The following is a 25,096-nucleotide window of genomic DNA, read 5'->3' as shown; positions in this document are numbered from 1 at the left end:
TGAGAAAACGTAAATTCCAGAAGTTGAAAATATGTATTTCTTTGGTAATTGATTCTATGGCTGAATGTAAACTGCACTTATAATGCTTACTTGAGAATGTATCACACTAATACTTTTTTATCCATTTAATAAAAGAGGAGCCAACTGAAGATTGCAACAGAAAATATTTGGTAACACTTTACTGTAGGTGTTTCTATGCATGCATTCATAAAGCTTTTAAACAAAAAGTACTGGTTTATTTTATATATATATATATATATATATATATATATATATATATATATATATTTTACATTGAGCTCATTGGTGAAGTAATTCAATCAAGTGTGGATAGAGTAGGCAAGCTAGTTATTTACATGTGTGATGGACAAAGTGTAGCCTATGGTGCAAGATGCAACTGATATTTTGCGGGTTGGGTGAGAGCTAGAGAGGGTTGAGACACTGGGCATCTTCTTGTGACATGCATTATCTAGCTAATTAAAAATCTCTCTCCTGAATCAAGCTTGTAATGTCAGTACAGTAGCCTATGCTTTGAAGGGGGAGGAGCAGGTAGCAAAAAAAACATGCACAGGCAAAGATTTTCAGCTTGCAGGCAGACACTGGAATACGTTTCTGAGGGACAGAGTGAGGGCTTTGCATAGGTGTTTTGTTGTGGGACTAGAAAAAAATGCCTGATGCATTAAATAACTTTATTAACCGGTTCTCATGCTTTTATAATAATGGTTCTGTTACGGAACAGTATGGATCACTTTTGTTCCAGGTTCTGTTTCTGTTCCTTGAAAATATTCATTTTTTGGTTCTGGAAAAATTGAGGTTAGAAAAAGGGTTAGCTCAAATGCTCTCCTAACCTGCTGGCTGTATGCCATCTAGTCACAACCATGAACTGCCATTGCTGAGCCTCCATCAGCAGAGATCTCCTTTGTTCCTTTTTTTCTGGTTCATAAACAATCAATGAACTAAGAAGACAGACCCAGTTGCTAATGCATTGGTGCATATGGGAGAGCCACCCCTTAAGCAGACCGGAACTGTTAACAATTGTTGTTAATTTACCCACTATCTTTGTCCATCAAGACATGTAGGTAGAGGGAAAGGGGCGTTGCTACCCCATATAGCCAACATTCGCCTCTTCCTCTCTATTGCTTTTATCGCCTGTAATCTAATTAAAATGAGCCTACTAATTTAAAAAAAAAATTGCGCACTAAGCTACACATTAAAACAGAATCGTGAAGTTCACACTCCAGAAAGAATGGTGGCGATTATGCACTACCAGTTGGTTTGGCTGTGTCAAAAAAAGCTATCGAAGAAAAACTATTGTGGTTGCCGCGCATGCGTCCGTTCGGTCCTTGGTGTGCTGTATGAAAGCTGGAGAGCTATGGCGGCGTGCCGGGGATCCTCTTCAAAATGGTTTTTCACCCGGGAGCAAATCGAAGCCACGCCGTCCCGCCGTTCGGGAGTGGATCCGGACAAGGAGCTATCTTACCGACAGCAGGCGGCTAACCTCATTCAAGATATGGGCCAGCGACTCAACGTGTATCCTTTATAAACAAGCTTGTAGTCATCAGATGTCGAAGGATTTTCATAGCGCTCTTTGTAGGCCCGTGTCTGGGGCACGCGCTAGAGGCAGGTTATGTTCGGCATTATTTTGTCATAGTAGAATATTTCAAATGTGCCAGTGTGGTGTAGGTTATTATCCATCCAAGTTTTAACTAGTAAACATCACCCAACATGAAGGGCATCTGTCTGGCGATAGTTAGCAAACTAGCCATGCTAGCAGCTAACTAGGGCATCTCTCTGGCTCTAGTTAGCAAACTAGCCATGCTAGCAGCTAACTAGGGCATCTCTCTGGCGATAATTAGCAAACTAGCAGCTAACTAGCCCACTACTTGTTAGTTACCATAACTGAAATGTTAGTTAGCTAACGCTGATGTTCAATGATTAATCATAGTTCCTTCGCTTAGACAAGTGATAGCTGCCCAGCATGCCAACACTAGTCAGCTAGCATTGAACGGTCCTATCAAGCTAGCTTGTTCGTTGTGACTAAGTTGCTTAGCTAGTTAGCTCGAGCAAGTTCACTCAGGTAAAGCAGGACGTGCATTGTTGAATTTCTCAATTTAATTTGCTCGTTTGCCATGTTAGTACGTTGCTTACTGGATCAAATTTATCTAGCTACTGTACCTAGCAAGTTCACTCAGGTAAAGCAGGACGTGCATTGTTGAATTTCTCAATTTAATTTGCTCGTTTGCCATGTTAGTACGTTGCTTACTGGATCAAATTTATCTAGCTACTGTACCTTAACGAATAGCTCGCTAGTATCTATCCGGCATTGTCAACACAACGTGGATCAAATGATTAGAAGTTGCCACATTTCATTGACTTGATTTAATTAAGTAACTAATGGCTTACTCCGTGGATAACAATGGCTGCTTTTATACAGGCAACCCAATTGTGATTGGTCAAAAGATAAATCAGTGGGGAAAAATGATCACATCAGATTTTAAAGTTTATCTGATTGGTCAAAGGACCAATTGGTGAAAATTGGACTGATTGTAAACGCAACTGTGATCTGTGGACTAAAATACTTCATTTTAGTTAGTTGATGAAACATCTTAAGTTAAAATATATTTGAATTCCTTAACCCATTTTCTCCAGCTCACAACTTACAATAAATACAGCAATTGTTTACATGCATAGATTTTATATGTTCCACTCTTTCACCAAATTCCACAGAAATGTAAGTATTTTATTTTCTTCATTATGTATAGTCAGCCTGACTGTCTGTTTTCTCCATACAGACAATTTGCAACATGTTTACTTACTAATATATTCAAATCCATTTATTTTGTTACAGATAATTTCTCCAACCACCTTATTCCTAGCTGCAAAAGTTGAAGAGCAACCTCGGAAACTTGAGCATGTTATTAAAGTTGCCCATGCTTGTCTAAACCCTCAAGAGACCCCGCTTGATACAAAGAGTAATGTAAGTATGGGTATTGTAGGTTTTATTTTCCCTTCCCACCTCCCTGCTTGTCCCATTTTGTCAATGGCTTGAACGCTTTCTTTTGTGTGATTGTATTGAGGTTTGAGTGTAAAGGGTTATACAAAGTGTTAGTATACACTGAGTATTCAAAACAATAAGAATATCTGCTCTTTCCATGAGACTGACCGACCAAGTGAATCCAGGTGAAAGCTATGGTCCCTTATTGATGTCAGCTCAATAATAGGTAGGTGTTCCTAATGTTTGCTATACTCAGTGTATATTCTCCTTTGTCACCAGAGGGCGAGTCTAGATTGACAACATTCAGGCTTTGTCAGACTGATGTCTCAGTCCAGTCTCAGAAAGATCTTCGTGTTCATATTATTCCTAGTAGCGAGACTGAGTTGAAACTACTGACACTAAGAAAACAATACTGTTACAGTTTGGAATTGGGCTTTGAAATAGAGGTATGGATAGACACATTACAAATGTCATGTAATGATTGTCTATTGAACTTCAGGCATACCTCCAGCAAGCTCAAGAGCTGGTGATACTTGAAACCATAGTGCTGCAGACTTTAGGTAAGTGACGTCTGACTGAGTGAGCATTTAGTGAGAGCTTGATCTTGTCTACAAAGTGTTTGAATATAATGTTTGACTATTCTGTTGGTTCATTGCTGCCAGGCATTGGTGAATTTCCATTTTTCAGACTGTTTAAATTATGTTTGTCATGGTAACATGTTGATCATTCCTCAATGCCATAATTCTATTGTACCCGCGCAGGTCAAAATGTTCTTCTGTTATGATGAATTTCAGATCTTGGCAAACAGCAGTCCCAAGCATGTTCCAATCTGTGGTCTCTATGACTACGATATACTCTGTGGCCACCATCTGTGGCCATTCTGCTTATACAACACCAATGTACTCACTCTTATTTGGATGGAAAGAAATGAGAACTCCCTTTCATAGTCCACATGTTATCCTAACTGTGCTCTTGTGATAAAGAATAGAGGGGAAGAACCATATAACTTTAATACATTTCATCTACAAACTGTTACTGTTGAAACTCACCTGTCATGTATTTTGTTCCAGGATTTGAAATAACTATTGAACATCCACACACTGATGTGGTGAAATGTTCCCAGCTAGTGAGAGGTAGAGGCTTCTTTCTTTGCTCTTTCATGCCCTCTAGTCCACCCAACCTCTAACGTGGGTGGGAGGGAAGATAATGCTGACATAATGATTGTGCAACAAGTCATTGTTGACCTTAGAGTTCACAAAACATGATGTACAATTTGTGAACTTCTAATGATAACCCTTACCGGAGCTTACTGGTTGGCAAAGACTTACCCTCTTTTTCTTTCACTTGCAGCAAGCAAGGATCTGGCACAGACTTCCTATTTCATGGCTACCAACAGGTTGTTATCCTGACCCTCCTTTGTTGCACTGTGACTACTGCACACTATAGCTTCCTTTAATGCAGGGTACCCTTTCAGTGTCCAACGGCCCTCTATGCGCCGGTGGCTACTGGGACGCCAGCCCCCTCCTTGCCCCCCAGGTTGGGGGCGTTTGGCGGTACCGGCCCCGGTTGCAGTGCGGTGTATTGTACAAGGGACCAGAGTTGGCACAGTGGGGTTGAATGCACAATGTGAAGTGTAGTGGTGCGCTAGAACCTCACGTTTGCTCGGTTACAAAAGTGCATATGTCTAAAAAGACACTTTGGTAGCCTGAATAGCAGCTAAAGATTACACAGATGTAAACATAACGTAGAAGTCATCCCGGTAAGTACCAATACCCTATTTTCTTTTTATTTGTATTTTTCCAATTTCACAAAATAGTTTTAAAGTATTTTCTTAAGTTACATTTTTTTAAGTCGGTTAACCAAATACTTTTTCGTGAAATGATATCATATACAGTGCATTTGGAATGTATGAAGACCCCTTGACTTTTCCCACATTTTGTTACATTACAGCCTTATTCTAAAGTGGATGAAAAAAAAAGTCCTCAATCTACACAATACTCCATAATGATAAAAGCTAAAAAAAATTATTTTGACATTTTTGCAAACGTGTGTATATATATTTTTTAATTAGTATATCACATTTATGTAAGTAATCAGACCCTTTACTCAGGACTTTGTTGAAGCACCTTTGGCAGCGATTACAGCCTCGCGTCTTGGGTGTGATGCTACAAGCTTGGCACACCTGTATTTGGGGAGTTTCTCCAATTGTTCTCCGCAGATCCTCCCAAGCTATGTCAGGTTGGATGGGGAGCGTCGCTGCACATCTATTTTCATGTCTCTCCAGAGATGTTTGATCAGGTTCAAGTCTGGGCTATGGCTGGGCCACTCAAGGACATTCAGAGATTTTTCCCGAAGCCATGCCTGCGTTGTCTTGGCTGTGTGCTTAGGGTTATTGTCCTGTTGGAAGGGGAACCTTTGCCCCCAGTCTGAATTCCTGAGCGCTCTGATGCAGGTTTTCACTCCATTGTACTCCATTAATCTTTCCCTCGATCCTGACTAGTCTCCCTGCCGCTGAAAAACACCCCCACATCATGATGCTGCCCCCACCGTGCTTCACTGTAGGAATGGTGCCAGGTTCCCTCCAGATGTGACGCTTGGCGTTCAGGCCAAAGAGTTCAATCTTGATTTCATCAGACCAGAGAATATTGAAAGAGAGTTGTCATGCCTTTTACTGAGGAGTGGCTTCCGTCTGGCCACTCTACCAATAAGGCCTGATTGGTGGGGTGCTGCAGAGATGGTTGTCCTTCTGGAAGGTTCTCCCATCACCACAGAGGAACTCTGTAGCTCTGTCAGAGTGACCATCGGGTTGTTGGTCACCTCCTTGACCAAGGCCCTTCTCCCCCAATTGCTCTGTTTGGCTGGGCGGCCAGCTCTCGGACGAATCTTGGTGGTTCCAGACTAATTCCATTTTTAAGAATGATTGAGGCCACTTTGTTCTTGAAGACCTTCAATGATGCAGTAATTGTTTTGGAAACCCTTCCCCAGATCTGTGCCTCGGCACAATCTGATCTCTGAGCTCTTCGGACAATTCCTTCAACCTAATGGCTTGGTTTTTGCTCAGACATGCACTGTCAGCTGTGGGACCTTTATATAGACCGGTGTGTGCCTTTTTCAAATCATGTCCAATCAATTGAATTGACCGCAGGTGGAATCCAATCAAGTTGTAGAAACATCTCAAGGATGATCAATGGAAACAGGATGCACCTGAGCTCAATTTCACGTCTCATAGCAAAGGGTCTGAATACTTATGTAAATTAGGTATTTCTGTTTTAAATGAATGAATCTGCATTAATTTCTGAACCCGTTTTCACTTTGTGTTTGTGATATTGTGTGTAGATAGAGGGAAAACATGATTTAATCCATTTTAGGAAAAGTCTTAACGTAACAATGTGGAAAGGGTCAAGTGGTCTGAATTCTTCCCGAATGCGCTGTTTTGTATATAAAACAGAAATGGAAGTGCCAATTTTACATTTCTGATGTTAACCCATTAAGGACCTGCTCAAATGGCAAGTTTTTATTTGCTTTGAAGAGAAGAATTCATGTTTTCATGCACCATTTCATTGCATTGTAAAATACTGATTTGGTGCCACATCTGCCCATTTATCATACGTATTATTCTTGGTTTCTGGCTTTCCGTGTACAAACAACCTTTCACAGTTCATGGTCTGCAAATTCTCGTAGAACTAGGTCCTTAAAGGGTTACTTTTAACATGACATGTTGGGTTGGGATTTAAATATAGCCTTTTTGTTTCCAACTGTTGAATGCCCTCAAAACAAACTACAGTGTCTGGACGCAGATTTTGATAGTCGCTTTTCTGTTAGGCCTAGTTCTAATTAAAGTGCTGTAATTCAGCAATCGTATGGATATATATATATATTGTGTTTATAGAAACAACTATCAAAGAGCCAAAGGCAACGTTGTGTTCCAAAAGCGGCCTGTTCGGCTAGGTTTGAGACGTTTGAACTGGAGAGGCTTATAGACAGTGAACAAGGAGAGTAAGAGGTTGCCGCTGTGCCTGAGACATCACTCTAATTCGAGGATACATGGCTTCTTAATACCTTAACTGAATCCAATGACCAGCCACAGCAAGTAGGAGCATAGAAATGTAATTGACTTGAATGGGAATGTCTGTTTTAGAATCCAAACCATGGAAATACTAGTCACCATGGTGAATTCTGGAACTTCTGATCTGTTGTTTTTCTGGATTGTATGCGCACTAGTCTCAGGCTGCGCGGTCATACAGGAGATGGATTTTAAAAAATCCATAATATGCGTTATGTCTAGCGTCCAGACATTGTACTTGTTGTGACACAAGGTTACCATCCAGCTTTTACCACAGCCTACCATTTGAAAGACCATCTAGCTCTCTGTGCTAGAAAATATTGTAGCTCGATCTAGTTCTCTATTACTCTGGTTCTTTTAGAACTCAAACCAACTTGGACTAGAGTTGACCAGAAGAAGGCATTTCTATGCATGTCTCACCATAACCAGTTAGTCATGAGTGTCTGTTTGAATTAACTTGAGTTTACTTTGCCATAAAATGTTCACCTTGTGTGTTATTTATTGGTGGTTGATGTTTCAATAAAGGGTGAAATTCGGTCACTTTCCCCACACAAAAAAAACACAAGTCATCTTTTTTAATTAGAATTGAAGTTATTGCTATATCTGCAGCTCCTTGTGGTAAACACTAGGATGGTAGCCACAATGTGAAACTGACTCATGATCTATTCTGCATGTCAGTTGTTGTTTATTTTGGTACGTGTGCAACTGTGTCAATCTGGGTCTAACATTTCTGTTATAATGATTCTTAATCTTCTCTAATACTATGTTTTACCTCAGCCCTAAGCACCTGTTACTAACGTTGATTTCCCCCCCCCCCCTCCCCTCTTTGTTTCTTCTTCCCTCTCGTCCATGTGACCCGTTGTGCCCCGGCCTCTCTTCACGCAGCCTCCACCTCACCACCTTCTGCCTGCAACACAAGCCCACAGTAATTGCCTGCGTCTGCATCCACCTGGCCTGTAAATGGTCCAACTGGGAGATCCCTGTCTCCACTGACGGGAAACACTGGTGGGAGTACGTGGACAACTCTGTCACACTGGAGCTTCTCGATGGTGAGGCTTTGATTTGATTTTGGTTAATGCTCATAGTCGAAAAGCCACAGTTACAATGTGGTTGAGTTTAGAAGAATAGTTTGTTTTCGTCAATGAGAAATGTTTGCGATATGTCATTGCTATGAATTAGGTGTTAAAACCAAGTGTGATCTTTCCTTGCCTTCAGAACTGACGCATGAGTTCCTTCAGATTCTGGAGAAGACACCGAGCAGGTTGAAGAGGATACGAAATTGGAGGGTAAAGCTTCTGTTTTTCACCAGTGAATCATTAAGACCTCTTACTCACGTTAAACACTGTAGAGCGTCTTGTGTCTGCTGATTTTAATTCAGTGTAGTTTTATTGCTGTTTTATATAATGCCCTTTGCAAAATCGCCTCGTCACGCCATCTTTCTCTCTTCTCCCACTCGCCAGACCACGCAAGCTGCCAAGAAGACCAAGGGGGATGGCTCTCAGGCAAGCGACCCCTACCCAGGACCCTCCCTGATCCACGAGCATTCCCTGGGAGATGCCATCCCTGGGGTCTCCAACTCAGCCTTCTCCAAAGCCGCTTCATCGTTCCCTGTCCCTCTGCCAGGGCACGCCAGTGGGCCCCTCTCCCTGGACTCTATCGCGTCCATGCAGGGCAGCTCTTATACCTTCACAGCCCCCAGCGACTGGCCCCAGGATACGGGGGGTCGCTTGGAGGGAGGAAGCTATTCCCTCAAAACAGATGCACTTGGCCTCCAGCAGGGTGCTCCAATGAACCCGAACAGACCCGATAAGACAGGAGAGTTCAACCCTACTAAACATGAACACAAGGTTGGGTCGGGGGGGGGTGTGGGGAAGCAACAGCAGCCAATTTTCCCTCCACCGCCCCCGCCGGCTCAGAAAATGTCCCTGGACAAGTATAGAGAGAAGCACGCTGCTGAGCTGGCGGTGCAGCATAAACGCAGGGCAGAGCAGCAGAGTTTCGAGCCTGAGGGCAGGGACTCGTATATACCCTCTGTCCAATCAGACCACAGGAAACACATGCAGCTCCACCCTAACCCTGGGAGCAGCAGCACCACTGCCTCCCCTCTTAAAATGAAGCTCGCCACGCCAGGCCAGGACAAGGTCCCCTCTGACAAACGGGACAAGGGGGGCTCACTCAAACTCCGCCTTCCAGTTCCTTCTCAGGGGGGCGTGGCCAGCAAAGAGGAGTTGAAGATGAAAATCAAGGTGTCCTCAGAGCGCCACAGCTCTTCTGATGAGGGCGGGGCCAAGAGCAAACATTCCAGCCCGCTAGTGAGCAAGGAGAAGCACCGAGAACACTCAACCCACCGCCACCACCACAAGCAGCACGGCCACTCTCACCTTCATGCAGCACAGCACAGTGGCAACGGCCGAGGCGTCCCCGAGGGGCCAGCGGGGGCCGGGCCAGCCGTCCTCCGGAGACCCCTAGGGCTGGGGGGTGTTGAGGGGGTGGCGGGCATGGCCCCTAGCTCTGGTTCCAGCTCCTCCCGCAAGAGGGGGCACCCACACGTCGCAAGCCACAACCACCACTCCTCCAAAACGAGCAAAAGCTCCAAGGGCGGCGCAGGTAGTTCCTCCTCCTCTCATTGTTCCTCTGTTCAGCTGCAGTCACAGTGTGTGTCGTCTCAGTCACAGTGTGTGTCGTCTTAGTCACAGCTCTGGTTTTAACCTTCCCTTCCCCCCTCCTCCCCCTGTCACATACCAGGTGGGCTACGAACATCTCAACGCCCTAGTGAAACTGGACAAGAAGCCAGTGGAGAGCCGCAGTCTTGAGGGAGCCGGCCGGGCGTTTGCTGCCAACGGGCAGACTACAAACACTTTTGACATGCTCGATTCTCTCAAGTGCCCAAGGAATTAACTCATGAACCCTTTGTAGCAAAGCATAGGAAGGTAAAGTAAAAAATATAATAAAGTGTAGGACATCTCAACGGTTGAGGCAAAAAGAGAGAAATGAATGCTTCCTGATCATCTGATCTTTTGGCAGTGCTGGTATAGTCCTGCCCCTTTCAATGTGTAATTGCTGCTTTGTCCTCCATATTCTCAGGATGGGTCATGGAATGCGGACGTGTGTAAGTGTTAGGGGGTCATCCGAGTTTAAATCTCCATGTTCGGAGGGGAAAAAAGTATAAATACTGAAAAGGCATGAAAGGTGCAATTTCTAATAGTCTTTTTTAAATAATAATTTAAGCAGCATTGCCACAGCTGTTATCCATTCTGGTGAGAAAACATGTCAAGTAGCCCTCCGTTGTGGCAGGAGGAGGCTTAGCTCAGACAGAAGTAAAGGCAGGCCAAACATGGCTGCCGATAGAAATTGGATTTTTAAATTATTATTTTTTCCTTTTTTATGCTGAATACTGTATGTAGGATCTGCATGCAATCATCAAAGGGATAATGCAGAAAGCTGACCGCTGTTTACAGAAAGTAAAGATAAATGTACATACATTTTTGTATGTTTAAAAAGCTATACCATAAATACTCAGGTTTGGAGCTGCTTGTAACTATAACAAGATATATATATTGGGAAAAAATACTATTGTAACTTGATGTAGGAGTCCTATCATCGGTGATTCTGACTGCCGCATTCCTGTGTTGTGCTTAGAGCCTGTACTACACATGGCTGGCTGCCAGGAGATGGCACTTGAACTTCGACCTTTCCAACTCAGCCAATCCAGACCCTACAAACAGTAACAACCACCTGGCATGTTGTCAGAGGCCATGCAATTTGTACACTTTTTTTTTTTTTTACTTCCAAGATTACCTTAAGCTGGATGCCAAAGGCTTTGCCTCACAAAAAAATTAAAGACATACATGAGAAAAGGACAATAATAATAGTGCTATAATGTTTACATGCCTAACCTTTGCTGTGAAGAGCATTTACACAAAATTGTTACTTGGCTTGACGCTGTAGCCCATAGATACAAAGCTGTAGGTAAGTAATGTAGTATTGTTTATGTCTGGTGAAAGAAAACAGCATAAAAGTAGCCTGGGTGCCAGTCTTTCTGCTCTCTGGCCAACTCCTTATGTAATTGATATGGCTTGACAATGGATTAGGCAAGAGCACCAACCGATCTGGGACTAGGCTAGCAGTTAAGGCTGTCAGTGTTGATACAGTACGGTGGCTTGTATGCTGTTTGTTCTCCAACGGGTCAGTTTCCTAATATATATGGAGTATATCGTTCTCAATTCTGGACACACAATAGTAACTATTCTTTGACTGGTTAGTCCTTTATTTCAGTGTGCAGAGAGTTTGTATTGAGGCCAAGATGGTATATTTCCCCAGTCCTGATAGTGATTATACTCTTGGGCACAGACATTATTACAGTGGTTTGGTCTCAACAAGAAGGCAAATGCAAACCTTGACATCCATTTTTTTTGTTTTTTTGTTCTACAAATAAATCTTACGGTTACCACTACCTTAAAACATTACCTATGTTGTATGATTTGGTATTTACTGTATACTATATGAAAAGTATGGATGCAATATGTTTGACAAATGCTTGTTGTATCAAAGGTGCCCCAAATATTCAAGGAATTATTTGTGTAATAGCCTAGGGAAAGTATCTAAGTTTCAAGCAATACATTTGAAAGGGCATTTAAAAATACAATTTGGACATGTTATATAAATGATTGATAGGTGTTCCTGATTGGCACATCTGGCGTTATTTCCTAACAGCTTTGAGTGTAGGTCCTAAACTAAGATCACATTGTTAGGAATGAAAGGGTGGTCCAATAGTTGTTCTGCAGACGGGCGCTGTTTCTGGTCACTGCAAAGAGGACAGATTAATATGTTATTCAACTTGGATGCCCTTTTATTATCATGATTTACTGACTGTTGGTGAGTTGTCACATTTATCTTTGACTTAATAATTGGTAATCTAATTAAGTTACTGAAATGTTAATCCACACTGTTTTACTTTAGTCTTCGTAGCATTCCATATAAACCCAGAGTAGATCCCAATCCTCATATTCGGAGACCAGGTTCAAGGTAAGGAAACATCCAGTCATTTAGTTGAACTATGCCTTTAAAAATATTATATGTAGGACAGAATTGTAAATCAACTCACTTGGTCAGACAGACTTGAACAAAATCCCTGGCGTCCTCTGAGAACCTGTCAGGCAGCGAGGGCATTAGGCCTCGCCTCGCCCCAATGTAGAACAGCGCTGCCATCTTGTCCATGTGTGACAGCGGCGGCTTCCCCGTGGCCATTTCAAACACTGTGCACCCCACGCTCCAGATGTCCGACTTCCTGCCGTGACCCGTCTCGTTGATTACCTCTGGCGCCATCCAATAGGGCGTGCCGTGCACCGATTTCAGGAGGTCACTATGACTGTATGTGTGAGTGAGGCATCTCAAACGGCGGGCGCAGCCGAAGTCTATCAACTTGACTACTCCCGTAGGCATCAACATCACATTGTTCCCCTTCAGGTCCCTGTGGATGACCCTGTTGAGGTGCAGGTAGGACACCCCCTCCAGGATCTGGCGGGTGTACAGGGCCAGGACGCGCTCCGGAAGGGGACCAAAGCGGTGGAGCACGCTGGCGATGGAGCCTCCGGGGACATACTCCATGAAGATGCTGACCATGTGGTCCCGCAGAGAGGTGCCCAGAAATCCCACAATGTTGCCGTGATGGAGGTTCTTTAAGAGGTCTACTTCCTCCTGTAGACGGTTGTACTCCTTGTCTGCGGTTTCAAGGTCTGAGGCGTCCAGGGCCACCTGTTTTACGGCTATCAGCTGGCCTTGGTTGGTCAGTCCACAGAACACCTAAAAACAGCGTAAATATGAAGTTTTAAAATTCCTATTACAGACAGGCTCAGGTGCTAATTTGAGACCCTAGAGATTAGCTTGACTGTTTCATTTGAATATCTATATAATGAAGGTAGCCTTGTTTTGATATGGGATTATACAACTATGGCAAGCTTTGGGTGTTGGCATGATTGGTTCTCTTTACTGTGATGTGACTTTTCCTTTTCTACAAGGCAATTGAGAAGCAAACATATATTCACAGTTCCATAAGCTCCTCTGCCCAGCACTTCTCCTTTCCTCCAGGTGATGGCATCATCCACTACCAACCCAGACCCACTGAGCACTTCTCCAGGTGTGGTAAAATCCTAATGGACAACCGCACAGGGTGGGAAGTTACACACACAACCACACGTATGTGTGTGTATATATGATTAGCTGTAATTGGTGTAGGTACTCCTCTAGTGCCAACTTACCCCCAGTAATGACTTCTCACATCTCAGCTCAGAATTGTTTCTGAATTCCCTCTGGTCTGAGTCACAGTTGTTTTCTGGACATACACCATCTCTCTCATCCAGTGATATCAGCTCTTCTGCCAGACAACGGAGCAGGTCATCGGTCAGTGGTCCCTCCCCCACATCATCCAGAAACTTCTGGAACACCGGGGACACTGTCCTGCTGTCACAGCTACCTGAGGTCCAGGTGTTGATCTTAGGCTGCACAGGGCAATTGGATGGGGTGAATGAATGGTCTAAATGATTTGCCTTGTTTTTCTCATTTTCTGACATGTTGTTCCCCATGGGTCCCCTATTGTGCAGCACATGGAGGTGATCATCATCTGGGTCAGAATGAGATGTGAGTTTAGTCTTTGTCTGACTGGGGGAGGTTTCGTCTCTCGGCCGGTGGTGAGAGATTAGTGGGTTTGGCGCATGGCTGGACATAGACAGCACTTCTTCGATCACTGACAGTGACAACATATGGTCCCCCTCCTGAACCTCTGGTGTGCTGGGAGAGACTGTCTCTTCTCCATCTTTACCGAGGACCAGCTCAGTCTTAGTCTGGATGTGGATTTGCCAGTCAAGCCCAGAAATAACCACCACGTGGTCTTTGTCATGCGTGCTGGCGATAGGCGTCAGATGCGACTTTCCCCTGGATATAGGCCTAATAGCCCTGTTCTTCCTCTGCTTGGCCTTGTCCACAGGGCTTCGCCTCACTCTTCTGCTCTCCAGTGGTTTAGGGCATTTGTGTTTGGTCCTGTGGGTTTGGGTCTTCCTAGACGGGGCAGACAGGACCTGCCTCGTCCTCTCACATGAACTGGAAACTCTTATGTTGTCAAACACCGGGCCGGCAAACATCTCATAGATGACTGGTCCCTCCTCATCCCCGGTGTTGATTTCCTGGAAGATATCACTATACGTGATGTAGTCCACAGCTGACTTGGCCCTCAGGGTCCCCAGTTGTGACCCAGTTTTGGCTTGTCTGGCACTTTTCGGTTCCCTCTGCTGAATATGTTTCTGACAAGGTACTTTTATTTGAAGTGTCTTTTTGTCGTTGTTCAGCTTTTTGCAGCTTGGATGTACGGGCTCTGTAACCCTCGTTCTGACAGAGGTTGAGTCTGTGCTTTTCTGACCAGTCTTTGTAGAGATTATCCCATTGACGATGAGATCAGGAGGTTTTCTGACTTTGCCTTTGACTTGTGAAGGAATGGGTGAAGTCCTCAGGTTGCTTTTGGACTTGCTGTTCCCCCGAATGTGATCTTTGTGTGCCAAGACGTTGAAAGACTGATTGGTTTGGACGCTAGTGCTGCCTCTACTCTCTTTGTTCTTGACAGGCTTGATAGGTTTGATCTTTTTCTCTGTAGGAGGGTTTAATTCAGGTAGTGTGACATTCACAGTAGAAGGAAGACATTGATACTTGGTGTCATCCACAATACTAGTCTTTGCATTGTCATCAACTTGAATCTCTTTGTTTCCATTTCTTTTAGATGCAAAGGGACATGTGGTAGTTGGCTCAGTACTGGTAGTCTCTTTTGAGAGACCCCCTGAGCACATCACCTTTGTCCATTCCACTGCCACAACCTCACTCTCCCTCTCAAAGCATGAAGTGCTGTTACCATCTTTGAAATTCGTCAAATCGGGGTTAAGTTGGTGACTCAACTCAATTATTGCTTTGTACCCTCTCCCTCCAGGGTCAGATTTGATAGATACTCCTTCCTTGTTATCCCTAGGAAAGGCACCCTGATGTCTTGTCGACTCCCTATTCCTATGGTCTGCATTATCCTGACTGTAATCTCCAACATTAAACTTTCCAGATGAGTCTAGATCCAACTGCAACCTTCCCTCAAAAGTCTCTCCAGTGTGTTGTTTTGCTGTAGTCTCTCTTATGTCTCTTAAGTCTCTCTTATTGTCATCCACCTCTACCTCCAAGTCGATGGAGGATTGGCTACTGAAGCTGCTCTCCTCGCTGCCCCCCCTGGTGCCTGGGGACCCTCTGGGGCTCACCCTGGTCCTGGCCAGCCTCTCCCTCCTCAGCCTGGAGGTTATGGAGGTCAGGGGCATCAGGGGCACAAGGCTGATGGGCTTTAGGGGAGAAGGGTGCTTCAGGCCGGGCAGCACTCCTTCGTTTCTATGCCTCCCCTCCAGAGGGGCTAACAGCTTGGGGGTCCTGATAGGGCCTGGAAGCAGGGCAGGGAAGGAGCCCTGGATAGAGATGATTGGAAAAGGCAACTGTGAATAAATAGCAGATTACAGGTGGTTTTTACAAACTAAGGAAGCTGTATGAAAATGTGATGTACGAATAAAACATGATTTATTTGAGTTGACCTACCTTTCGACAACTGCTTTTTTTCTCCGTTTCAACACATCCAAGCCCTGCAAGACAAGAACATGCCAAGCTTTACAAACACAAAATTACTTAACTAATTTCCTCAACAAAGAGTACTTCTCTAAACACATTCATGAGCATGACCTTTACCTAAACAAATGAATCAACAACATGCTGACCTTTATACTGTCCTCTACGCCTTTAGCAGACATATTATTATATTACTGACTGTTCTGGATGTGAACTCGGGCCTGGACCAGAGAGTCCAGGAGAGGCTCCAATAGACCGGGGGCAGATTGGCTCAGCTGGGCTGGGTGAGGGGCCACCGGGCTGGGGGCAACAGCCTCACATCTGAGCCTGGGGGGAACAGGCAGGCAGGATGAGCTTCCTGTGGTCTTCAATAGCCCCGGTGTAGGATCCAGTTTGTCTAAGTGTCTGGCTCTGAACCACAGACTGGGTAGAGATGAACCTTGACTGGAGAGAGAACAAAGTAGATTTGAGAATAAATCCTTTGCACCTCACTATGCTCTTCACAGGTAATCTTGGTAAAATAATTTGGTTCATTAAAATCATCTATAATTCACAAAACCTGGAGCTGAGACAGGGTAATCTTATATAATTTCCTAATAATGAACACAGTGCAATTGAAAGGGATGGACATTCTCTGTTCTGTGTGGATGCAGGACAGAGGGCACAGCAGAAGGACGCTGGCCAGGGGCTGATGCTGTAAAGTGAGAACTTTTCAAAGGGGTTTATTCTCCCAGGATCCCTTTGGACCTCTCTCAGCAGTAAGAGCCCTACAGACAATGATCTGTTTCAGAAAGTAGACTCTCCCTCAGTTTCTCCCTCCCTCCCCCTGTTTCTCTCGGTCTCCCTCTGTTCTCTGTTTGGGAAGATTGGCATGCCCTTGACATGATGACTGCTGGCCTGACTGTGTAACTGGACACTTCTTATTCTGTATTTATGTAAGTGAGGGAGGGGTGGGGGGGTGAAGTACACACAAGGAGGAGGGACTAGCATACGGTGGATTTGTTTGTGTGTGAGAGTGCTAGTTAATAGCAAGGATGTGTGCATAAGTGTTTGTGTGTGTCTGTATGAACAGGTGTTGGTGTTTGGATGTGTTCCTGACTCAATTTGCCCTGTGGTTACTGTATTGTTGTATTAATTTATAGCCGTTCTAATTAACATGGAGCGTGTGTGCGTGCCCACCTGCTACCCTTCCCCAGATCTTGGTAGGCTTGCCTCATGTCCATCAGGGTATCCATGGCGCTCTGGAAGGAGAGGGAGAGCCCCTTATCTACAGGACCCAACACAGCCTGAGGTCAGTAGGGGTTGATGTACCTTTCACACACAGCAGGGACATTACTGCTACTGTGTGTCAACAGCAAAAGTCCCAAGCCAACAGTGAATGGTTCCTCTGTTACACGTAGGATAGCATTCGGTATCACAACAGTCCACTGACAAATCCGATTTTTTTTTCTCCAGTTAACCTTTATTTAACTAGGCAAGTCAGTTCAGAACAAATTCTTATTTACAATGACGGCCAAACGGGGACGACGCTGGGCCAATTGTCTTCCGCCCTATGGGACTCCCAATCACAGCCGGATGTGATACAGCCTGGATTCGAACCAGGGACTGTAGTGACGCCTCTTGCACTGAGATGCAGTGCATTAGACCGCTGCGCCACTCGGGAGCCCAGATGCTCCACCATGACACTGTTTATGATAAACTCAGTAGAATTTCACCAAGATCCAACTGAACCAATAATATAATTTATTATCACTGCATAATACCAAACATTTTACACTATTTACATGTTGTTTTTACACACAACTGTTTCTATACACAGCCTATGTGCAGAAAACTACAAATGACATTTAGCATTTATAGTACTTTCCAAACAAAGTGGTTCGAGAACAACATAAGAAACAATAGACGTTACCTGTTTCAGAGCCAGTTAGTCCAATCTACCCTCATCTCAGCCTACTCAGATTATATGACAGAATGAGATTGAGAGGGGCTGTACACCTCTCATTCGCTCGCTCTCGTTTTCGCTCTCTGAGCAACTCTTCTGTTGTGTGTGTCTGACAGGAGTCAGGAAGGTTTCCAGCTGGGAGTCTGTATTGTGTCTCCTTGAGGGGAGTGATTTAGCACACTGACCCAATCAGCTTGGGCCATGGCAGGGCTGGCCTTTGTGGCTGTCTCTTTGTGGGATAGGCCCAGTGTGTGAAGAGAGGGGAAGGGTGTGTTTGGGAGGAGGGGGTGGTCTTGTGTAGAGCCAACAGGGCACACAGACCAGGGACACAAGGAGTCACTGTCCAAGACCCTACCTACTGTAGGTGACAGTGCACAATAAGGAAATACAGCTTACCTTGATTGATGGCTTTATGATGGTCGGATAAAGGAACGCACTCTGGAGACTCCAGCAAATCCTACAATGGGAAAATAAGAATGGTCATAAGTAGCCTTAAACCCTGTGGCATTTGGCATGAATCCACAAAAATATCTATGATATCACTGTCCTAAGTGCAGTTAGGAGGACGATGGTGACTGTTGTTGTAGCTAGTGGTTATGTTCAACTGACATTTATTTCAGAGCCTATAACGAATTAGATTGTTAAACATCTGATTAACAACTCCACCCCATTTAATTTCCCTGGGGGGGCCCTAAAATATTATATAGCTTCACGTTAGTGCCCAGTCTGCTATGTTTGTGTGCCCCTGGGATAGCCTCTTTCAACCATCTGCCCTTCCGCTATTCAATAAGTGGGCTGGGTCATTAGACACCAGACAGTAGCCAGCTGCGCTCCCTGCCCTTGTCTCACCTGTTAAGGCCACTTCAAAGCAAAGTCAGGATATAGCTAAGAGTCATCTAGTCAGAACACAGACTCCCCACCAGCCAATTACACTGACGTAACTCAGGTCTCTGGTGAATTGGGCCCCATTGCTTTAGGGGAAGAGCCACTATGGATTAAGCCTTTTAATTGATTAAGGATATTTGGGCAAGTAATAAATAATGCATTTGAGACAGAAGCTATGTTGTAGTACATTTATTTTGATGCAATACAACTAACTTGTCTTGTAATATATTTGATGATCTTAAAATGTATTAACACATAGTGAACAAAATCACATTATGAAGTAGGTCTCCACTAAATGACAGACTTGTACACTTCTTACATAACTGTACAACCGGAGGATCACTTACCTCTGTGCTGGCAGCAGTCTGAATGAGGACATTTTGGGTCAGATAGGGAGAGGAGCTTGGGGAGTTTGTTGCTCTCAGCTCATCGGTTAGAGAGGGAGAGGGGCTGGGGGAGTTTACTCTCAGCTCATCAGGGTGGAAGCACTGCAGGTCCAGGGGCGTGGGCGCTGTTTGTTGACCAGGGCAGAATGAGACGGAGGTGTGGAGTCAGTGAGCACAAGAGGAAACAAGGCCCTCTCACACACTCAGCCCCTCAGGAATTCACCAGGATTTCCCATATGAGTGCTGGCTTTGACCCCTCCTCCAAGCTCAGGAAAACATTTGATTACGCAAGTACACACTGCACGGATCGACTAAATCAATACTATTCACCACAGGAGGTTTGTGGCACCTTAATTGGGCAGAAGGGGCTCATGATAATGGCTGGAGCGGAATACGTGGGATGGTATCAGAGACATGGTTTCCATGTGTTTAATGGCATTCCATTTGTGCTGTTTCTGCCATTATTATGAGCAGTTCTCCCCTCAGCAGCCTCCTGTGCTATACACTAAGCTAATAGGTAAGTCAAATCTGTATTGCATTTCTGTCAGGATCGATTTGAAAACTTTAAAGGCATCAGGTTGTACATGACCTGAGTGCTGTGATGTCATAAGAACGAAATGCCACAAACAAGCAGATTTGGTGTGGTACTAGTATGTGTATAACCAACAGATCACATGGTTTGTACTTGGATAGAGAAGTATTTCCCTGGAATATCCTCAAAAGTAAACAGAATATATCAAACCATACCAAACATCTGAGTTGTGTTATGTTGGATTTGTCTGACCATCTTGGTTGAAAGTCATGTAATACCTGGCTGTCTGAGGGACTCAACCATCATGTGGATGAGTTCGTCTTTCAGGGGGCTCTCTATCTGTGCAGCATAGTGAAGAGCAGAACAGCCGTTGACGTCACACACCCCCAGGTCACTGTTTGAAAGAGGGAGAATAATTAACATAATTTATAGAGCGGAAGGCGGCGTATAGACCAATGAAAAGGCAGGGGCAATGTGAAAAAGTATTTGTGAGTGCTGTTATGGAACAAGGAAGTTGTTAGCTTGGGAGGTGGAATATATTATTATGTTGTAAGATTGTAATAAAATTGTATTGCAGTAATAATAAGGTCATTTTGCAATAAGGTTCTGTAATAATGTAATGTTTTAGGCTGTTGTAATAACAAAACCAAAGTGATATTGTCATTGCTGCAGGTTTCCTTACGCTGAGAGAGCCAGCAGTTCCCTGACCACCTCCACAGGTCTGTATTCCCATGGCAACCGGACGTCCAGCTCCTCAAACAAGTCGACGTCCCTCACAGCCAGCATTAGAGGGGTCAGCCCGTCGCGGTTCTGAGTGTTCACGTCCACTAGGTCAGTCTGGGCCTGCAACACAGACATAGAGATATAGGCTCAGCACTGGTGCCTGAGAGTTACACATTACGAACAAAGGTCAAATGAGAAATGTCCTGGAGATGATTACAGATGGAATGCTCATAGCTGCTTCGGCTGCATCCATACAATGCTGTCCTTTGTGCTAATCTAAACTCTAGCCTACCCTGTTGTTAGACAAGCACCTGATGCTGTGTGTCACATTTCCAGTTACACAATGTAAAGGGCGTTGGGAGTGATATCAGTGGCGGTGGCAGTGACTGTGTGCGCGGTTGGTGTGTGCTTGTGCGCGTGTGTGTGTGGTCTATGGTGGGGCGTTGTAAAGGAGTTTTGGGGGGAGGCGGACTTACCAGAAGGTGCTGCAGGGTGTGGAGGTCTCCCTGCCAAGCAGCCTGGAGGAGCTGGGTCTGGTGGGGCAGAGCCCTGAACATGGCTGATAACAGCACCCCCTGGAGGACTGGCAGACTCACATGCAGTGGTGTCTGGTTGCTATGGTTGCACAGAGTCACATCGGCTCCTCTTTTCAGAAGGAAGTGTACAACCTGACAACAAAATTTACATTAAAATACCCTCCCCCCCTCCTCCTATGTTTTATTGGTAGAGTAGGGTTAATGACATGCTTTGGTCCCCTATTTCAAAATGGCAAAGGTCAAGTAAATGACAGCCAGCATAATAGTATGGGGTTTATTGCATGTTTTCTCAGTGTACATAGTACAATGCCATGTTTTGCTTTGGCAACAGTAAAATCTGTTAAATCATACAGAGTCAAAACAAAAGCCAGAAAGACCCAACTCCTGGGACACATGCAAACAATTGTTTCCCTGTGGCCTTAGACACACTACTAACAAAGTAATGTGGTTGTTTTGATAGTGTATCTCCAGAGAATGATCATGGGTCTTCACCCCCCCCCCCCCCTCAATGTCACATGACACCATGTTATTGTTATTGGGAAGAAAAATAAATAGTCTAAAAAAAAAAATATAAAAAAAAAAAAATGTTTAACGGTCAACACCTGTGTTTAAATGGATTGTTCACATCCTCACAGTATGTTAAACTGTTTTTGATTTAAATATTCCTTCATTCACACAGTGATGCTTTTGTTGAATATAGATTACAATGTGCAAGACTAATAAACATGCAACCACATAAACAGAACAAAGTCTGTATAAAGCATATCAGCCATGCTGTGTTTCCATTCAAATATATAGGCTTATTCACTAACAATAAGAATACTAATCACATCAGTTCAGTCAAAGGGTCACTGAAGCAGACTAACATACCAGACAGACCTCCCCCTAAACCAAATTCCCCTCCCCCAATGGTGCTTACCTCAGTCAAGCCCCTCTGGCAGGCAGTGATAAGGGGAGTACAGCCCCCCTCCATGCGGGGAACATCCACCTCCTCCCAGGGACAATCTCCCAGCTCCTCCAGCCCCAGGCCTACCACCTCCAGCTCTCCCCTCAGCACCTCAAAAACAGCCCCCAGAACCCTTCTCTCACTACTCTCCATCATCCACAAGGGTCCTGTTGACAAGTTGGCGAGAATAGAAGCCAGAAGGATGACTGTAAGAGATAACAGTGAAGGTTGTTTTGTTGCTCTATAGCTTGCTGCCTTTCAGCTTGGTTTGTTTGCTGTGGACACTTGGTTCATGGTTACTCTCCTCTTTCAAGATCTGGTCCCTCCACGTATGGTGTGGGGCTTCAGCATGTTTGTGTTGAATGTTGATGCAAGCCTCTAGGGCTCTCCATCCCTGTTCCTTCAGAGCTACCGTTCAGTAGGTTTTCACTCCAACCCTAATCTAGCGCACCTGCTTAATTACTATAATATCATAAGCTCCAGTAGGAGAGGTGGAGTGAAGGACATTTCCTCTCGTTACTGTATCATGTGTATCAGAGAATGACTGCCTCTCACATGGTATCCTATATCCCCTATACCAGCGGTATTAAACGCTTACCCTACAAGGTCTAGAGCCTATTGGTTTTCTGTTCTACCTGATAATTAATTGCACACACCTAGAGTCCCCTCTAAATTAGAGGGGAACAATGGAGAAAAAGCAGTGGAACTGGCTTTGATGTCCAGAGTTGTGTTTGAGGGCTCTATACAGTGTAATGCTTTTGAAGCAGGGCCCCTGGTCAAAAGTAATGCACTACGGTGCCTACACATAATACCCCATAGTGTTGAATTATGTTGTTAGACATAAGCTGAAATGTCTATCTGCCTCACAAAGAAGGGCGCCTATTGATAGATGGGTAAAAATAAAAAGCAATAATTGAATATCCATCTGAGCATGGTGAAGTTATTAATTACACTTTGGATGGTGTATCAATACACCCAGTCACTACATAAATACAGGCGTCCGTCCTAACAGTTGCCAGAGAGGAAGGACACTTCTCAGGGATTTCACCATGAGGCCAATGGTGACTTTAAAACAGTTACAGAGTTTAATGGCTGTGATTGGAGAAAACTGAGGATGGATCAACATTTTTGTTACTCCACAATACTAACCTAAATAACAGAGTAAAAAGAAAGAAGTCTGTACAGAATACAAATATTCCAAAACTATATTGCAATAAACCACTGAAGTAAAAATGCAAAAAATGTGGCAAAGAATACAAAGTGTTATGTTTGGGTCAAATACAAAACAACACATTACTGAATACCATTCTACATATGTTCAAGTGGTGGCTGCATCATGTTATGGGTATGCTTGTAATCATTAAGGACTGGGTAGTTTTTCACAATAAAAATGTTTACAGAATAGAGCTAAGCACAGGCAAAATCCTAGAGAAAAACCTGGATATCTGCTTTCCACACTGGGATATGAATTCATCTTTCAGCAGGACAATAACTTAAAACACAAGGCCAAATCTACACTGGAGTTGCTTACAAAGAGGACAGTGCATGTTTCTGAGTGGCCGAGTTACAGTTTTGACTTAAATCTGCATGAAAATCTTAGGCAAGACCTGAAAATGGTCTTTCGAGGATCAACAACCATGTGATGTGCAACGCTCTTGCCTTGTTCACACTACAGGCCTTAATGCTCAAATCAGTTCTGTTTTTCAAATCCGTTTTGTAATTACTGTCCAAACAGCAAGTTACAAGCAACCAAATTGGATTTGTGTGTGTTCAGAGTTCAGACAATAGTAATTTGGTGACATGGCTCAAATTTGACTTGTGTCACTTCAACCTGCTAATGTGAATAAGGCTTTAGAAACTTTCCCAGAAAGACTGACAGCTGTAATTGTTGGCAAAGGTGATTCTAACATGTATTTACTCAGCGGTGTGAATACTTATGTAAATGAGATATTTCTGTATTTCATTTCCAATAAATGTTCTAACATTTCTAAAAGCATGTTTTAACATTCATTATTTGGTATAGTGGGTTGATGGTTGAGAAAAAACATTGGAATTCAGGCTATAACACAACAAAATGTGGAATAAGTCAAGGGGTATGAATACTTTCTGAAGGCACTATATATAGTACCCTCAACAGTACACATTTTGTTGTATCCCCAGACAAGCACACCTGATTCAACTTGTCAACTAATCATCAAGCCATCAATGAGTTGAATTGGGTGAGTTTGTCTGGGGCAACAACAAAAATGTGTACTGTTGAGAATCCTGGAGGACTGGAGTTGAGAAACACCGTTGTAGGGGATAGGGTGCCATTAGGGACACAAACACAGACTCATGATGTGACTTAGACAATGACAACGAGTTAATGAGAGCTAATACAAACCACAGGCCTGACTGGAATCATAATAACAACAACTATTCATCCCTGGAACATTAACCAGCATCCTAGTGGATTCATGACTGACAACTAGTCATTTAAACCATTTTGGGAGTTCTTTACAGATTAGCATTCTAGAACCAATTAATGGAATAGTACTAAAAGTGTCAGTCAGAATGGACATAGTTAAAGCAAGAAGTCTTGAAAAAGAAAAGCAGTAGTTGAGTGAAATAAACAACTTTACTCACCTTCAGTATTCTTGGTCTCAAACTTTGAAATATCTTACTCAATCCTTTGGCCAATTTTCATGCTTCACATTTACTCCAATGTTCTTTGACAAACAAATATAGTGTTCTGCATTTTAATAGCAGCTGTTTTATAAGAAAACGTCCTCCTAGTTTAAATAGCTTCTACAGTGTATGTCTGCTCTCCTTCCCTGTGCAGTGTGCATGCCTCCCCTCCTAAGTAGCTTGAATGTTTACATTCTGTTACCAAGGAGATAGTCAGCCAGGCAGGCCAGCAGTAGATTAATTGCCAGTCTGAATGGGTCTCTCTAACAAATAAAGGCAACACTGAGTGCATGCCTACAATTAGAAGTGAGATCTGTCAAATGTTCCTTTTTCCTGTATAAATTAGCAGTGGTGGGAAAAGTACCCATTTGTCATACTTGAGTAAAAGTAAAGATACCTTAAAATAAAATGACTCAAGTAAAAGTGGAAGTCACCTAGTAAAATAATACTTGAGTAAAAATATTTGGCTTTAAATGTACTTACGTATCAAAAGTAAATGTAATCGCTAAAATATACTTAAGTATCAAAAGTGAAAGTATAAATCATTTGAAATTCCTTATATTAAGCAAACCAGATGGCACTATTATCTTGATAATTTTGAAATTAACGGATAGCCAGGGGTACACTTCAACACTCAGACATCATTTACAAATGAAGCGTTTGTGTTTAGTGAGTGCCAAATCAGAAGCAGTAGGGATGACCGGGATTTTCTCTTGATAAGTGTGTGAATTAGACAATTTTCATGTCCTGCTAAGAATTCAAAATGTAACTCGTACTTTTGGGT

At 43.7% G+C, this 25,096-nt stretch overlaps 2 protein-coding genes across 7 annotated transcripts; one reads left to right on the top strand and one right to left on the bottom strand.

Moving 5' to 3' along the window:
• The first annotated feature begins 1,325 nt into the window (after positions 1-1,325).
• On the top strand, positions 1,326-11,524 carry ccnt2a (cyclin T2a). 3 transcript variants are annotated; one of them, XM_090229930.1, is made up of 10 exons: positions 1,326-1,530; positions 2,650-2,731; positions 2,849-2,977; positions 3,495-3,555; positions 4,066-4,128; positions 4,346-4,754; positions 7,944-8,107; positions 8,274-8,344; positions 8,519-9,665; positions 9,804-11,524. In XM_090229930.1, the coding sequence occupies exons 9-10, from the start codon at positions 8,723-8,725 to the stop codon at positions 9,869-9,871; spliced, it is 1,011 nt and encodes a 336-aa protein (XP_090086056.1). In that variant the 5' UTR covers positions 1,326-1,530; positions 2,650-2,731; positions 2,849-2,977; positions 3,495-3,555; positions 4,066-4,128; positions 4,346-4,754; positions 7,944-8,107; positions 8,274-8,344; positions 8,519-8,722; the 3' UTR covers positions 9,872-11,524. The 3 variants fall into 3 exon arrangements, 2 of the variants coding, with proteins under 2 accessions (XP_090086056.1, XP_021453030.1); XM_021597355.3 differs by having other exon boundaries at positions 1,328-1,530; positions 4,346-4,391; XR_016494777.1 differs by having other exon boundaries at positions 1,331-1,530.
• Positions 11,308-24,498, bottom strand: map3k19 (mitogen-activated protein kinase kinase kinase 19). Of its 4 annotated transcripts, none has more exons than XM_021597353.3 (14): positions 24,271-24,498; positions 21,619-21,812; positions 20,640-20,831; positions 20,123-20,283; positions 19,719-19,834; positions 18,870-19,033; positions 18,034-18,094; positions 16,872-16,959; positions 15,892-16,136; positions 15,666-15,709; positions 13,316-15,538; positions 13,103-13,207; positions 12,163-12,860; positions 11,308-11,862 (listed from the first exon to the last, which is right to left on the bottom strand). In XM_021597353.3, the coding sequence occupies exons 2-14, from the start codon at positions 21,799-21,801 to the stop codon at positions 11,787-11,789; spliced, it is 4,356 nt and encodes a 1,451-aa protein (XP_021453028.3). In that variant the 5' UTR covers positions 21,802-21,812; positions 24,271-24,498; the 3' UTR covers positions 11,308-11,786. The 4 variants fall into 4 exon arrangements, with proteins under 4 accessions (XP_021453028.3, XP_021453027.3, XP_090086055.1 ...); XM_021597352.3 differs by having other exon boundaries at positions 13,316-15,565; positions 24,271-24,494; XM_090229929.1 differs by lacking the exons at positions 18,034-18,094; positions 18,870-19,033; positions 19,719-19,834; ... (2 more) ...; positions 21,619-21,812; positions 24,271-24,498 and adding an exon at positions 17,605-17,888.
• Positions 24,499-25,096: the final 598 nt, after the last annotated feature.

Source organism: Oncorhynchus mykiss, chromosome 3 (genome assembly GCF_057628025.1).
Source record: "Oncorhynchus mykiss isolate SJ-2025 chromosome 3, ASM5762802v1, whole genome shotgun sequence".
Lineage (NCBI taxonomy): Eukaryota > Metazoa > Chordata > Actinopteri > Salmoniformes > Salmonidae > Oncorhynchus > Oncorhynchus mykiss.
Note: the sequence above shows the minus strand (reverse complement) of the source record. Positions and strands in the feature narration are given on the sequence as shown.